The sequence below is a fragment of the Paramormyrops kingsleyae genome, chromosome 2 (assembly GCF_048594095.1).
Source record: "Paramormyrops kingsleyae isolate MSU_618 chromosome 2, PKINGS_0.4, whole genome shotgun sequence".
In the NCBI taxonomy this organism is placed as follows: domain Eukaryota; kingdom Metazoa; phylum Chordata; class Actinopteri; order Osteoglossiformes; family Mormyridae; genus Paramormyrops; species Paramormyrops kingsleyae.
Genome location: NC_132798.1, coordinates 11,006,908 through 11,024,301, shown reverse-complemented (window position 1 = coordinate 11,024,301; position 17,394 = coordinate 11,006,908). Strand labels below are relative to the sequence as shown.

At 42.1% G+C, this 17,394-nt stretch overlaps 1 protein-coding gene across 2 annotated transcripts; it reads right to left on the bottom strand.

The window, feature by feature from the left end:
- Positions 1-11,154: 11,154 nt before the first annotated feature.
- LOC111839418 (transcription factor JunD-like) lies at positions 11,155-17,129 on the bottom strand. 2 transcript variants are annotated; one of them, XM_023803318.2, is made up of 2 exons: positions 16,826-17,129; positions 11,155-15,785 (listed from the first exon to the last, which is right to left on the bottom strand). In XM_023803318.2, the coding sequence occupies exon 2, from the start codon at positions 15,659-15,661 to the stop codon at positions 14,681-14,683; it is 981 nt and encodes a 326-aa protein (XP_023659086.2). In that variant the 5' UTR covers positions 15,662-15,785; positions 16,826-17,129; the 3' UTR covers positions 11,155-14,680. The 2 variants fall into 2 exon arrangements, with proteins under 2 accessions (XP_023659086.2, XP_023659085.2); XM_023803317.2 differs by lacking the exon at positions 16,826-17,129 and adding an exon at positions 16,446-16,776.
- Between the last annotated feature and the right edge of the window lie 265 nt (positions 17,130-17,394).

Below are 17,394 nucleotides of genomic sequence, written 5' to 3'. Positions count from 1 at the left end.
AGCAGTAGAAATCTGGTAAAAGGTAGCCTATTTTTAAAATAACATTAATAAATAGTGACATTTAGCATGCTGCGGATTTTCTTGTCATGTCGTCAATTTACAGATGTACTGCGACTTGCACTTCATGGATTCACGGTTGGCATAAGCGAGTTTGTGCAACTATGAACAGTACCGGAACATTTATGACACATGTATTCAGGAGATGATAGTTTATCTTATTCAAAAGAAGTGTGACACTTACTTTTCATCTCACTTATCGCCGCCATTCAGCTGAGAGCATGTGGGCCTGCATGTTTCCACTGAACCTGTTATCAGCACAAAGTAATAATGCTCATTCATTATTTATACTGGAGAAGACATGGAGGGTTTATTTAGAATCTTTCAGAAATTTCAATATTAACTGATAGATTTAATGACTCATTTCACAGCACTTAGGGACAGACAATTTCCTCTGAGCACTATAGCTATCATCGGCATGGAAACTACCTTTAATAATAAAGGAAGCGTTAATGTGCCGTTCTTCCTTCATGCCAGAAAGTATTACAATTACTTCACAGAACATTTTGTCTAAATTCCCCTCCTGTTGTGAAATGTCTCCCTTTTGACATCTTATTTTCGGTTCTTAGTTTTAAAATCCAATTTATGTACAGTATGAAATAGCATAAAGCAGCATACACACTGGATTGGATGCCAGTCTACACATACGCCCACAATTACTCACCGATACCTGCACGATAATATATATTATTTATTACATTATCTGGACAAAGAGAGTCTAATGCAAACCCAGAAATTCCGATGGTGGTCCAAGTACCAGAAATAATCTTCCTTGTCTCTTTGACATTAAAATAAGCTCACAGAAAGACTGGCCTTTGTGCAGAAGTGGTGTGGATTTTCATCCTGGTCATCTAACCACATATCACCTAACATGATAAAAAATGTAAAGCCCTACCATTTAAAAATACACAGTCTTAAAGTTAATAATAGGAAAGACCAATCTTCTGTGACCTTGTAATGGTTGGAAGACAGATGGATGGATCAATGAATGGGAGAAAACCACGTTGTAAAGCTGGTGTAACAGTTTAGAGCAAAGTATATGGTGTAAGAGGCTTTAGTGAATAGAATGAGTCAAGCTTTAAGCATCATTAATTCGGGGTTCAAGGTGTTTTATTGCTATGTGTAATTGTGTGGATAGCACAATGACATTCTTAAATGCCTGCATCCTGCAGAACATGCCAGATAAATGCAAGGCAGTAAACTCAAAATAAAATACAAATCACAAAGCAATAAATGCTTCAGCCAACAATAAATAACAAATAGCACAGTATCACACCAGCATATACCAAAAACCCATAGTATGCACAATTAGCACATACAAAACAAACACATTTCATGTGCAAGAGATGTCTTAAAGGTAGAATCGGGGCAACAGTGACATATTCAGTGTGTAATTAGCGTTCATTAATTGCAAGTGTTGTGGTTAGAGTGCTTGTACATCATCCTGTACCATCTGCCAGAAAGGAGGAGGGATGACGGAGAAAGGCGCCTTTTCAGAGTGATTGGTGCCTTTGATGGTATCTTCTGACCTTTGCAAGGCAGCATGTGGTGTGTATGTCTTGGTCTGCTGTGAGGTATGTGCCGGTAATGCTCTAAGTGTTCTCCAGCTCTTTTTGCAGTGCATTGCAGTCCTGTGCTGAGATTCTGTGACACCAGAATGTTATGCAATGCGTGAGAATGGACCCTGTAGTGCATCTGTAAAAAAAAAAAAAAAAAGGTGGTTAGCACATCTGGTGACATTCAGACCTTCCTCAGATGTCTGAGGTGTGGTGTGACCAACCAAGGCTATTGTCAGTGTTGGTGACTCCCTGGAAACTGAAGCTCTTAAGCCCACCAATGTGGATGGAAGCCTGAGGAGGCGTCAGCTTTCAGAAGCCAGTGATCAGCTCCTTAGTCTTGCTGATGTTTAGGAAGAGTTTGTTTTCCTGGCACCTCTCTGTCGGTAGCCTAGCTTCCTCCCTGTGGGCTGTCTCATTGCCCTTGGTGATTAAGTCTAGGATGGTTTTGTCGTCAGTAAACTTGACGTTGGTGTTGGGGACGTCTCTGGCCTCCCTGTCAAGAGTAGGTAGTAAGTATAGCAGATTCTCAGCACACTGCCCTGTGGGATGCCCATGTTGAGGATTCTGGTAGAAGAGCTGCTGCTGCAAGTCCATAAATTATAGAAAACATTGGGCAATTTTGCCTGAAGGCTTGCTATTAAGCAGTTAGATGTTTTCCTGTTCCTAAGCTGTGGGGTTTCATATCGTTTTAAATCTATAAAAATATTACCGATTGTCCATTAGAGGGAGCCAAATCCAGAACATATCTTTCGCCAGGAGACTGTTAATGGCAACAGTGCATCTTTATGTACCTGATTGTAGTTATTAAATTCTGTGGAACGTGCTAAAGACTTGTTTTGTTGATGTTCTTAGCTGGCTTTATTTTGGCATTTATTTCTCCATGTTTAAATGTTTTCTCCAAATGTAAATAGGTTAACTATTTGTACCTCAGTGAAGGCTTTGTCACAGCTTTCAGACTAAATGTTTAAATTAAACCACTTCTGCAAATCCAAGTACAGATGAAAGTGAGAGATGTAGTGTGTTGAGGGTTTTGGAATCATTCCTTTTAATTTAATAAACACTAAGGACTTACGCCATTCTGTGGAGCTGGTTAGCGCTCCCTCTGGATTACTCTGGCTACACTGGTTTCCTTCTGCAGTCATAGTTGTGAATGTAGGCAGGTATGTACTCTGTGATGGACTGGCATCATGTGCTGTTTGTGATGGGCTTCAGCTGCTTTGAAGATGGATCAATGGAGTAAGGAAACCACTGCCTTTAATCTGCATTTATATTATTGCTGGGGGTCTTGGCTTAATAGCAATGGGTAGTAGATGGAGCTGCAGCTGGATCTGATTAAGACTTGCTTAAAGCATAAGCATCAGGAGCTGCTGTCCAAGCTAGGCCAGTACAACTGTTGAATGCGCCGTCATGCTAGTTCAGTGAAGGCAAATCCAGTGGCAGCCAAGAAGAACAGACGCTCTTCAGGAGTTGCTTCATGGCATGAGACGTCGTCCCAGTTTTTTTTTCCCCGTTTTTACTTTTGTTTGTTGCTTGTTATAATCTCCATGGCAACAGAAGTTCAGTGATTTCTAAAATGTAATTACGGCACTGGTATGAAAATGTTTACTGCTACGGCTTGTTTTGTTGCTGTAGGAGCTTGCCCTGATTCCTTTTAGCAAGCTGAGCCAAGTGAGCAATAGAATTCTGAGAATTAATCCAATGGTTTTGCTGATTGGCCTCTGCTTATAGACGATCTTTTGCATCTCTTGTGCCAAGGTCTCTTACATAGCAATGGCGTAGGAGAGAGCTTGATATTGGGGGAGTGCAACTTAATCATTGAAACTCAAAGGTCATATTTATTGGGGGATAATGAAGCCTAATAAAATATTGGAGTAGACAGCCCCCCTGGTTCATATGTCCCTGATACCTAGGATGTGTACAATATATTTCACATTCACCATGACACCATCACTTGAAGTATAATTTCAACGTATTCAAGTGACAACAAGCTATTTGCATTTTAGATATAATTATCATGAATGCATTGTGTGATCAGCTATAAAATAAGTGAAGTTGGCACCCATCACACAATTGGCATAGTTGGCTGATTCTATCACATAATCCTTTTGTAAGCATGTGTAGAGGATATGTTTGGGGTTGTTATATACATGCAGTTTATGACCCCTTATTCTTTCCCCCATCTTTTTAAATATCTTGGTAATTTATTATGGATAGAATGGTTGTTTTCTGCCCTTCTTCTGTGCATTGGGATTGATAGCAATAACGAAAATATTCATCAGACAGCCATGTGTACACATAACTATGGAGACAGAATTCTCTGGAAGGAATTTTGCCCAGTGGAACTGATGTCATCAAAGTTATTAACGGCTTTCAGATGTGCCCTCATGTTTGGGTGGGATGTTTAATTGTATTACAAATTACTGTGGCATCTTCGAAGAAAAGCCACCCAGATGCAAAAATAACATTCTGCCAACATCACAACGGATTGGCTGCGTTTCGACAGCAAGAGAGAGCAATCACTTGTTCAAGAAGCAGTGTCTTTGAGTTGGTTGTAAATAACCTTGCACTTACTGAATCCCAATCAGAAAAGTGAAAAGCACAAAGCTTACAACTAGGGTTTTCATGGGGATTCAATATAAAAGACAAAAGAACGCACTCAACTGAACATTCCGATGAGGTCATCATGCTGCCTGCAGTCGCCATGGAAACACGTGGGCCCTTTATGTAAACGTGACTCTTGTCGAGCTGTGGTCTTGGGCTGAAATGGAAGTGCTCCTGTTGATTTCCTTCCACAGTCCAAAGATACACAGTTCAGATGAATTGGCGACCTTCAATTACCTTTAGTTTGTCTCAGAAGCAGACCTAACGACTATTGTAAACCAATGACCCTCAATACTGATCCAGGTAGGTCAGGATGAATGTTTAATTACAAAGCGGAGTACTGAGTGAGTAGAATAAATCGATTGCGTTAAGGGACCTAATTTTTTCAGACAAAGACTTAAGTGCTCAGGTAAACTGAAAACCAGCACACAATGTCCCACAAAGACTTGAGTTGAGAGTTACTTAAAACTATTGAGAAAATAAATGAAGAAATATGCATCCACCTGAGCTGGCTTGATTAAAAGCATTGAGGAATAGTGTGCACCAAATTTCTTTTAATTTCAGGCTTTTACTTGCACATTGTCGATGTTAAAAGCCAGCTTGCAGGGCTTAGAACCTACACTGGGAAGAAGCTAGTGGATAAAGAGAAGGGATACTGGAGGATACTGGAGACTACCACCCTGGAGAAGGGATACTGGAGGTTGACCACCCTGAACGGACCGTCACCTCGTAACAGACCCCTTTTGTGAAGCGTTTCCTCAATCTCTCAATAAACCCTTCACTCAAGGGGCATTTGTCTGTGCCCTTCTGGGTCTTATGCTCGCTAAAAGATGCAGAGCAGTCGGGTTTTGTTTTTTGAATCATGTTTCTGTAAACAAGAATAAGAGAGGCAATAAAAATAAAATCGATTGCAGAACAACTGAAACTGATTCCTTAACCCCTTTTGTGAAAGTGACCAAGTAGCTCCCTCCCTGTTGGAATTATAGACAGTGCAGTCAGGAGCCCACAGAAACAGGGGCCCCACAGAAACAGGGGCCCCACAGAGGATCGATGAGCCCTTTCGCGAGGAGGATCAAGAGGCTACTAATTTAAATTACCAAAGCATGTTACATTGCATTATGAACCACCGGAAATCAAAGGGTACACAGGCATCACCCCAGTTACGAATCCATTCCCTATGTCTGGTTTCAAGTTGAATTGGTAGGTAACTCAGAACAGGCACAAGGGACTCTTATTTAGCATCAGTTAGTCAAAAGTTTGTCTTAGTTTATAGTATACATTTTACCTTATACAGACGCTCCTCTACTTATGAACTTTCAACTTACAAACTTTCAGACATACGAACGAAGAGGACTGCAAGTCCAAATTGTGTTTGATGGGTTCCCGTTCCCTGTCCGCAACATCAATTTTCTTTTCTGTGCACCAGTTCCGCCTAGTACGACTTCTGGCTGCTACTCCCGCCGCCCAGCAGTGTATACCCTTAAAATGTACGCACCTTTACCTGCCAGCCTAATCTGTCTCACTCAGTGTCCAGTTTTTCATTTTCCTTTTTTTATGACAAGACTATAAAAGTTCATATTGTATACCTTGAGGAAATTTCACAAAGATACATGGTGCATCTGTATCATTTAACCATTAAGGGTCTGAGACTTTGTCTGCATACATAGACGTGTCCAGAATTAAGGACCCTCCACAAAAAAAATATAAAATAAATAAATAAAAAGGAGCTCATTGTAAGAAGCTTATGCCACTGAACTCCATGAAAATTCTTACAGGAAAAATTACAGATAACAGAATGATTACAGATAAGTATATACAAAAGATGCAAATACTTACACGTTTTTCAACAGTGCAAGATAAATGGGGGTAAAGATGACTGTTCATTAAAGGGTGTTGGAATGCAATATGAAGGGTGGCAGATGGGCTCGGCCTCACACAGACCCCTGGTGCTGATGTGTTGATTAGGAGCTGGCGAACCCAAGCAGTGGAGGAAAGCCATTAAACGGGGAGCAGAACTGCAGCGGTAAACACTGCTACAAAATATTACATGCAAGGAAAGATGTAGCTTCAGCACTGGCTAAATATAGCAATGGAAGGTGTGGGCTGGGTAATAGGCAGACGAAGCCCCGGGTAGCATGATGGGTAAGGACATTACAGGGTCAAGCACTGGAAGCGATTGTTCCCCTAATCTTCTGCCCTTTAGCAGGGAAATGAATTAATAATATGTGTATGGACAGATGCAAAAAAGCATACTGAATTCCTGGTTTTATTATAAATTTATTTTTCTTTTAACAAAAGTTTCTGCACACAATAATACATTTTGTAGTACTTCTTTAGTCCTTGAATAGTTGTATTTAGGTAGATATTATTTTGTGGTATCATGCCATTGTAGATTTACTGAAACCACATCTAGAATGACTAAATTCAGTAAGATACTCCGTTTATTCAGTTTTCACTCTTACATACCATGGAGTAGGTTTGGATGTCGAGTACAGTGCTGGAGATACAGTAGCCCTGTCTGGGATCTGAACAACTTCTCCACTCCAAAGCACTTACAGAGGGTCTGCTCTGGCCTGCTTTGGCCTAGTAGAAAATTTAATGCTATATTTGTATTTGACTTTTTCAGCTCCCATCCTCACTGGGGGGTATTTCTGGGATAACCTTCAATGATCCTTCAAGCCAATTTGTACACGAGGAACTTCGAAGATTGACTTTGAGTCAGATGCATTTAGATGCTTAGCACAAAACTAATAAAATGGGACTCATCTAATTTCCATGAAATTACTACATTACCTCACCCCCCCAGTAGAAAAATGTGTTCAGCTCACTATGTCACTGACAATTCATGTGAGTGTTGAGCCATCCAAATGCAAACAAATGACAGAGTGGTGTAAGATCAGTTACATCTATACCCTGTATTCAGTTTGCATTAATCCTCACTTACAGGGTTGTACGTTATGTTTGGTGACCAGGCTTTGCGTATATTGGGGGATGTTGGCTGCAGGTGTGTAGGGAAATAGACTCTGTTTGTGGATGGAGAAGTTCTAAATAATTACAGCAAAATGAATATACAGAATATTTATGCACATGAAGTGAATGGATTGATACTTATTGGTGAATTTCTGGAGTATTGCATGCATTTTTTGTAAATACGTGGTCTGACTTAATTAAGGCTGTTTCACTTTTTCCGGTTTTGCTTTTGCATATTATAAACTGACAGTGATGAACACAGAATATAAGGCCCAATGCATTTTGGCTGGATTTCGTATTTTTAATTACGTTTTGTGTTTGTCAGCTGTCTCAGCATTTGTGTACTGTATTTAATCTGAGGGTAAATGTGCAATAATGTTCTCTGACAATATTTCTGTGAGACAATTTAGACATACTGTATGCTTGGGACCAGCTACCCCAGAGAGAAGACAGCGAGGAGAACACAAAGTGCTACAAACTCTACCTTATACACATTGCTGTTATCTTTCCCTGATCTCCTCTTAGAGGCCGAGATGATTATGATTCCAAATTTGGTTCATCAGATTGCATGGATTAATACGTACCATGTCCTTATTGACCTCGTTAGCACCCATATGTCTAACAAACAGAAAAATTAATGCATTGCAATTGGTCAGGGTAACTAGTACCCAGTATTGTTTTACTTATTCCTCCCAAAACAACTATCTAACATGCAGGATCATGATAAATGTAAATTGTCCTCTAATATATCTAGAGGACAACATTCATCCTCTACACCGAAAGCCCCATCTCCTTAACCATCATGCCACATGTATCCCAAAATGAGCAAACATATTGACTTAATGCTTCCCTCATTAGGCTGGTTACACCGCTTAGTGAAATAACATTTAGTTTACTGCCAAATGAACTAAATCTTCTTAGAGTGGCCTTACGAGTTTGGCTATTTCAGCTACAAATGTGTCTTGACGGCACCAATGCATCCAAACTCAGTCAAGCATAGCGCATTAGCATACGCTGACAGAACCAATGCGTCCAATCTCAGTCAACCATAGCCCATTATTATATGCGGACAGCACAAACACGTCCAATCTCAGTCAACCATAGCACATTAGCATATTCTTTAAATGTTACAAAAGATATATAAAACCTTGGCATGAAATGTCTCACACAAAACCTGTAGAACAACTGTAGCTGGAGATATTGGTCATACTATATTCACAACCCATTGCTAGTGTAATATTTATTTTTAGGTATTACATTTTCTTTATGTCATCATAAGGCAGAAACATATCAGATTCTTTGGGGATTGAAGGAAATAGTAACAGTGTAGCAAAACCGGTGTAAGGTTAAAATCTCCCATTGGTTTTAGCCTAGTGTCAGATTAACCAAACAATGACACAGTATACAGTATGCTTCTTATGATTGGAAAAAAAGAGGGAAAAAAACCCTATATGGCACAGGATCCGAATAATTTCAGTTTGCTCCAGCCATAAGGATTGGATGCTCGGCTCCTGTCCTAGTATAACATTTGGCATCGGAGAAGTCAGTAAGTTTTAAGCTGTGACAGAAGTCTGATTAAAAAAAAAACAAATGGTCAGTGTTTCTGGAAGGAAATAAATCAATAGTAACTGATCATAAATTGTCCTTTCATTCAGCCATCTACTAAACCACTTTGGTCAGGAGCCTAGCTCAGGCAGCATGGGACCCAGGGATGGGGACACCTTGGATCTGATGCCAAATTATGACAGGGACATTTAGGGACACCGATCAGCATGGTGGATGGAAACCGAATCACCTGGAGGAAATTCACACAACAGGAGAACATTCGAACTCCGTATATTGCTGTGGTGGGATTCAAACCCCAAACTTTGGACCTACAAAGCAACGGTGCTTCCCACAGGGCCAACAAAAATGAAGAGAACCATAAAATAAATAGGTGTATGTTGGATTTGTACCCATTCATTAATCCTATCAATTTTCTATGTTATACCATCCATTAACCCTGACTGGCGGAAAGTGAAAACAGATAAAAACAAGATAAAATATTTGGCACGGAGTTGTGTTATTGGTGCCCGACTCATTTCAAGATTTCAGGGCGTCAGGATGCTGTCCAACAGTCTTTGTGTCCATGTCCCAAAATAAAGCGGTTGACTACAGTATCGTGATTGTCGTCTTTGCTCTGACATCTGACTATATTCCTGGACGCAGGAATCACTGTGTAACAACCCCATAGAAAACATTACGAGGGTGCTGCCGCCTCGCTTACAAATCCAGTCCTTTGACCATATTTTCAGATTTAAGAGCGGCACCAGAAACAAACAACGCACTTTATGTAATATGTCTTTTTGTGCCGCTTTGGAAAGAAAGCTCATCACAGGCACGAAGACACAGAACAACATAAAATCTAAAAAATGTGTAATCCTGCTCGTACCTGGACTGGAATAGCAGTTCCAGTCTGGTATTTTCAGCCAGTGTTTCTAAACCCGGTCTTCAGGGACCCCCAGACAGTCCACATTTTTGCTCCCTCCCAGACAGTCCACATTTTTCTCCCTCCCAGACAGTCCACATTTTTGCTCCCTCCCAGACAGTCCACATTTTTCTCCCTCCCAGACAGTCCACATTTTTGCTCCCTCCCAGACAGTCCACATTTTTGCTCCCTCCCAGACAGTCCACATTTTTGCTCCCTCCCAGACAGTCCACATTTTTGCTCCCTCCGAGACAGTCCACATTTTTGCTCCCTCCGAGACAGTCCACATTTTTGCACCAGGAGCTAGGAGGGAGCAAAAGAGTTTCCGAGGGGATCCCCAAGGACCGGGTTGAGAAACACTGGCGTAGCCCAAACCTACAGAGTCCATCTTATGACAGGGATATTGGGAGAGTTTAATGAGGCTGTTGCTCTGCAGATCTCCCACCGCCCCCACCTCCTGTGACTGAGTCATGCTGGAGGGGCTTGGCCTACTCCTCTACTGAGCAACGTGGAGGTGGGCTGATGCAGGAGTTAGTCATCCCCAACCACCTTGCACACATGCAGGGAGAAACAGAGAGAAAAACAGGCTTAAAGGGGAAATCGCCTGGGAAAGACCCAGAGGCAAAAAAGTGTGTTGTTCTGATTACACACCATTTGTTTCACTTGTTGGTGTCAAGGAAAATACCCAGAGTGGACAGAGCAGTAGTCATTTGAGTGGCAAGATTTAATGGCAGCTGGGTTTTTCCAGGCCATCAACAAACACATTAATGTTTATATATAAACAATACCATGACATATGTGTGTATCTGCAGTATTTACTTACAATAAAATGTAAATACATCACGTAGTTTGCTTATGTTTTTATGCGTGTTCCAGATTTTCACAATGCAGTGCTGTGGATGTACAGTATTAGATACAAAGGATAAATGAAATGTGCATACATTATACATCGTGTAGACACACGCAGTATGCATAGACCTCTGTGCTCATGGATCTTGTTCCTTGTCTCCCCTTCTGCTGCTTATTACAGAAAATAGACACCCAACAGGAAAACCAGATCTGTCTTCTCTACTCTTCCAGGCAGACACAAACTCACGGACAGCCGTTAATTATGATGTCCGTCCTCTCGTTCAAAGGAGCGCAGTTTAGCACAAAAACTCATCTCTTTCTACTGTACCAGTCCACCTTTGATACCTGTTTTCTGGTTCACATGTTCACTTTTCAACATACTGCCCATTCTCCTATTTTTCTACAGGTTCACGTTTCAGCATGGCACCTGTCCCTTCCCTCACACAAACGTGATTTACTACAGAACAGGTCCTGTCAGATAAACACCTTTTACTGCGCTACCCATTATTTTGTTCCAATGGAAGGGCCATGTCTGCCGCTTCACCTTTCCTCATATACTTTTTTACAGCTTGCAAGATGGAAAATGGATGGGCCGTTGGGGCGGTTTTGCAGGGGAAATACTGTTGTACCAGGAATACAGGCAACCAAGTGTTCCTTTTACTGGGACCTACTCATTTAATTTTATTGGTCATTTCAATCCAACAGTGAACATTTATCATTGTACATCATTTGAAACCAAAACACATAATGAAACAATAGCGTACAAAGAAAGACACACTTCAGTTAAAAGTCAATGTTTTCTGTTGACTTAAAAAAATTAAATATGGGTAAACCTGAATCTGTTCAAAGTGTGTGGTACTTACTAATACATCATTATATCAGCATACACCTTTACAATATATCTGTGCAATTCTGTCCATTAATAAAGTTGGATATTCTTTTCAAAAGCAATTCAAGTTTAGTACCAATCTCAAGGTACTTTTGCCAGAAAACCTTTGGTCACAAATCCAACAGCTGTTGCAGTACCGTTTTTTTTTTTTTAAACCAGCGAAACTTTTTTTTTTCTTGCTTTATATGTTCAACTTCGTCATTAATGTATCCAGCGTAAACCGCACAACGTTATGTAAAAGGTGTTCAACATAACTGTCAGAAACTTTTAGTTGGCATCATCTTAACTTGCACAAAGAAGACTGGCATGATGCAACGTGCCCCAGTATGCAAACGAAATCCACACAAGAGCCAGCCAGCCACGTTATAACATGTCATCTCAGCTAATCAAACACAATTTCATAAAGAACTTATCGGAACAGGACTGATTATTTAGCGAATACACACTTAAAGCAACTCGATTCAACTGTTCAGTTTCTCAGAACAAATACAAAAACAAACACGGAGCAAGCCCCCCCCCCCCCACCTATGAAAGTAGTATCAAATGTCCCTTTTTATGTGAACAAGTTTTCATTGTCTACACTGACAGAATGACAGATACTAGCTGACGGAGATAGTGGTTACCAAGCATGGTCAGAAAAATCCCCAATATTCCATCATTATCTGTTATACTACAAAAAAATATAAAATGCAATGTGTAAGGTGGGGGGGGGGGAGGGCAACCAGACTTAAGTGTCAATCCCTGAACTTCCCAAATTAGGGCTAGTTAGGGGTGGTGTGTAAAATCAACTAAGGAGATGCACTGCAGCACTAGGCTTGATAACCACTGCCAAAACTGTACCAGTCCAGCATCACGTCCCCGCCGTCAACGCAGATATATCCCAAAACAAAGACTTCCTTCGGTCCCTCTGAATTCAGTGGGGCATTGAATCATACCGAATAAATTAAGCAGGAGGATTCACAAGACTACTGGCCACATTCACGTATTAACATATCACAACAAAATTAGTCAGTGATGGCTGGCTTTTTTTTCTAAAGGGAAACAATATGGCTCAAAGTTCATACTTTAAAAATTTTCAGTTAAACCACTGCACTCACCTTTTCCCTTCTTGTCATACAATCTATCCACGAATTGTGGGCTATGCTCTGGAATGGCATCACACCAAGTCATTTTTTTCTTTGGAAACGTCTTTTTAAAAACAAAAACAAACAACAAAAAAAAAAAAACAAGACTCGATAGCCAAAAAGTCTGAATACCCAGCCAGCTAGCTCATATAAGTGGACTAGCTAAGGAAATGCCGTGATCGCAGCAGTGAAGAAAACGTAAACAAGCACTCTGATGTTTCAGCTGGACCTCCAATGCAAATAACCGCGGCATTATTCCCCAGCGGCAGGGGAAGTCATAGGTCTTCAAAAGCTGTAGCCAGAGGACAGCCCTTTAAACAGAACCGTAATAAATAAATGTTGTCTGCGACTGCCACAGTTGAGCTACCAGGTCTGGTAGCTTCATCTCTCATACTGCTCTCTCTCAAACGAGAACTGTGAAATGTAAAATACACAATTCATATAAAAAAATAGAATCGTTAGATAACATTTAAACCGTATTCAAGTTTCAAAAAAATAAATATATTCTTCCAGACCGTCGAACATTACTGTGTTTCATCGGCAGGCCTGTCTGCCAGTCCGTCTTTTGCCGTCCAGTTGCACTGGCAGTCAGCCGTCCAGTTGCACTGGCAGTCAGCATCGCGATCGTCAACGCCTCGAATTTTCGCCATTACTATGTGCACAAGATACTCGTCACACAAACTGACCTTTAGCTTTTGGTATCACTGTGCTCAAAGCAGCTTTTTGTGTCCCCAGCTGCAAAAGAATACATTTAAGCTCATATTAGCAAACTGTAATAACACCATAAGCGTGTTTAAATAGTATTCCTCTAACTGTCTCAAAATATTTGTAGTATTACAGCCATTAAGCATTAAGCTGTATATGGTCTATGTGGACCTGATCATTATAGAGCATACTGTACAAATATTAAAATTCTGTATAAGTGCAATTTCATCAGTCCCAGCAAGACCTGTCATCCTACCAAATACATTTTTTGACAGATGACAAACAAAACATCTTTGCAGAAATACAAGTTTAGGTTCTCCTAATATAAAGCAGAACAAATAAGATATTCCTGATTGAAAGCCCTTTTCCTGATTCTTTCAGTCATGGAAGTTGACAAATTTATCCCAGACCAGCAGAGTCCAGATGTAATCCAGTGACAATGGCACAATGCTGTTTTTCTTTAATCTCTCACTCACTCACTCTCTCTCTCTCTCTCTCTCTCTCTCTCTCTCTCACACACACACACACACACACACACACACGTACATATACACGCGTCTTCTGGATGTTTATGAAAGCCACTCACTACCAATTGGTCTGCATGGAACAAAGCAAAACAAACTGTGCCATCTAAATTGACATCTCGACCTGTTTTGACTGTATACACTGAGCTTATGACAGAGTATTTCAGAGTTAAATGAGCCTTTTCAAATGACTGCCACAGTTACAGTATTTGTTTTTTTGTAAATATATATCGCCAAGACATACTAAGGGACAATACAGTACACACACTCTGTCTGAGAGTGCCAAGATACCTTTAAAATCCACTCACGCTTGACAGAAAAAAAACACTTCTATAAAGTAAACTAGCTTCTTGGCAGATGAACATACCACACGAACCATAAACTTCCATTAGGTCTAAACTAAGCAATGCGACATTGTTGACTATGAAAGACACCTTTAGAGGTCTTTAAAGACAAAAATGAGTTTTTTTGAAAACCTATCATCGAGCCATTAAAAGAAAATGTTGTTCATTTGGCAATATATCCAAGACACTCCATGGTGGCATCCACAAGTTGCGGATACTGTACTTGCAGTCAAAGTTACCAAGGAAACGTAAATCACGAAACATCTATGAAATATCTGAGTAAATTTTACTTAGATAAATTTAAATATGTCAGGATATGACCAGCTTAGATCTACCAGTTTCATTTTCCATTTTGAGTGTGTCACCAGCCCACTGCTATCTGGTGGCTAAAATCCATAAAGAGTCTGTTAAAGGGCAACAGGGCGCCATGTGTTCCACCCTAGCAACTCCTGGGCCTGGCCCTCAATGAGGGGTGGGGCGTAATTCCAGTTTGGTTTCCCCATTCTTTCCTTCCAAGTTATGTGCAAAGTCTCAGTCAGGAAAGGCAGCCCTGGCCCGCCCCCACCCCTGCAGCTAACCCACCCAGCAGGTTCAGCAGCCGGAAGCCTCCCCGCTCTTGGCTGCCGAGGCAGAGCTCACGGCGATCTGGCAACCGCTGGTGACATGGTTGGCCACCTTCTGCTTGAGCTGCGCCACCTGCTGGCGGAGCAGGCCGGCGGTGGAGGCCAGCTCGGCGTTCTGGCCCTTGAGCGTGCGCACCTTCTCCTCCAGTCGCGAGATGCGCTCCAGCTTGCGCCGGCGGCACTTGGAGGCAGCGATGCGGTTCCGCAGCCGCTTCCGCTCCGCCTTGATCTGTTCCTGCGTCTCCAGGTCGACGGGTGACAGTGCTGGCGGCGAGGGGCCAGTAGAGTCCCCGGGTGGGTGGGGTACATCGGGGACCGTCTGTGGCTCGTCGGGGCCACGGCTGTGTGTAGTGCCAGGGTAAGCCAAGGGCCCGGGAGGGTACTGCGCAGACTGCGGCATCTGGGCAGGGCTGTAGCTGCTAAGATTGGTGTATACAGGCATCTCCCCCGTAAGGCCCACACCCCTCTGGTAAGCACCCGGAACAGGGGGAGACGGAGAAATGGGGGCCCCCACCAGCTGATTCTGTTTATGCAAGTCGGCCAAAGCCTTTACAAAACCATCAGCGAAGCCTTCTTGCTCATTGGTCACCTGGCCACGGTAGAGGAAAGGACTGGTGCTTCCCCTGCCCTGGGGGGAGTGAATGATGAGATGCTCTAGGTCAGGTCCTGCCAGCTTCAGGAGACTCATGTCGGACGCAGCCAGCAGAGGGCCGCTGGCATCGCCGCTGATGCCCACGCCAGTGGGGCTGGCCCTGCAGTTGGCCCCTGAACCTGCAGGCTGCTCCTGCAAGAGTTTCAGCCCAGAGGAACCACCCACAGCAGCAGGAAAACTCTGACCGGCCATGTTTCTCTTATTCATCACCTTGTGGGTCTGGTGCCTTGGATATTGTGGGAGTGCTTCCAGCTGGGGAAGGTCAGGGGTGTCATCATGATAGAAAGGGGTCTCCATGCTATCCGTCACTCTCGCTCTGCTCAGCCCTCATAATCTGATGAACACGCTCATGACACCAAACCATTGTCTGCTGACAACGATCTCGAGTTAGGGACTTTCAAAGGGGCTTCCAATCAGTCACCTGGGGAGACAAAATATGAATGTACATAGGCTAAATGGAGTACTGTAAAAAAAACAAGAAACACTGTGAATAACAAGAAACACTCGCGCCCTGCTGTACCAGTAAAAGAGCGGACGCGGCGGACCACGCGCAGGACGCTCGCGCTGCAGGCGCGCGTGCGCAGTCGCACACCCCCGCATTCCCGTCCTGTACGGATAGCTGGCGTTAGCCTAGCTGACGTGCTCGCTCAACTCGTAAGTGAAGAACAAGACCCCGAAAATAAACACAAAAAACTGTACATCTCCAAGTAGCTATCCCTGAAATCATTTTAGCCCCAAAACCGTACACGGTAAAATGTATAGAAGAAATATTCTGTTCAGCACCGGTTTTTCCGACACATTATTCATAGTGTACTAATTTACATAAAACCAAGTATTTCGTGGTAAACTTAATTGTCTGTTATTTGAGTTGATACATCTTAAGTAAATATTAACGTTTTTGAACATTACTTATTTGACTATATCTTGTATTCCTTACAGCCGCAGATGATCCCACATGCACTGGAACTGGTGCGTAGAGAAGCTCGCTTACTGGTAAATGCACAGATTACACATTAAGAATATACAAAAAAATATAAAATTTCGCGAAAATAATTATGATTCGCAAGTCCTGAATGCTTACATGTCTCAGACGGTTTAACACTGCAAACGAATGCCATCCACTGCTGGTACTCCGCCGAGGTTTGGAAAAGCCTGCGTAACCGCCTAGATCCGTTCAAAATATGTTGCAAAAACACTCGTACACTCGGGGTGTTTGGAAACAACCTGATACTTAATAGTTAAAGTTGTAACTATTCGCCTTAAAAATGAAATAAAAAGATGATTATTCTGATCTCGTCCCCGTTACAGAAGTGGCTTGAACGCGCGTGCAGTTTTCCCTCTGCCCTCGCTCGCGTCAGCTCGGCTCAGGGACTCTCTGCTTATCTGATTACTAAAACACACGCCCTCTACTATTCCTCCAGTTCCTGAAACCACCCCGTGTTGATGTCACACGTTTATTACCTTCTACTCCACATTTCGTCGAGGTCACAGCACATAAATGTTCCCGCTTCTTGTTTATTTGCACGCCACCGGTTGTACTGTCGCTTCTGTCGGTGACGTATAGAATAGGTTTAAGATGCTGGTCGCTAAGAACAGAAAATGGATCCGCACCTAACTTTTTTTTTATATTATTATTATTATTATTATTATGTAGAAGTACTTCTACGGGAATAGGGCAGAAGGACCAACTCTAGCAGCCCTGCCCTTGATCTCTGTAAATCCGTAGCAAAACCTGACGGCATAGTTTCTCTTCTAACCGATGAGCGCCCATAAGACATCGGACATTGTCCGTAAGGTGAAACACTATAGGAACTGGGCGTCAGCTAAATTAATTATGATCACAGTAATTAAGCAGTATTTACCATGATTCGCCCTTAAGATTATCTGAAATTAATATGGGCGAGAACATTGCATTAAGTTAAGTATGTTTGAGTGCTAGTTACCACGTTAGGGGGAAAAGTATATGACTAAAACAATGTACTTCCATTCGACGGAGGAAGTAGGTGACGGACTCCACGAAACCGACCAAA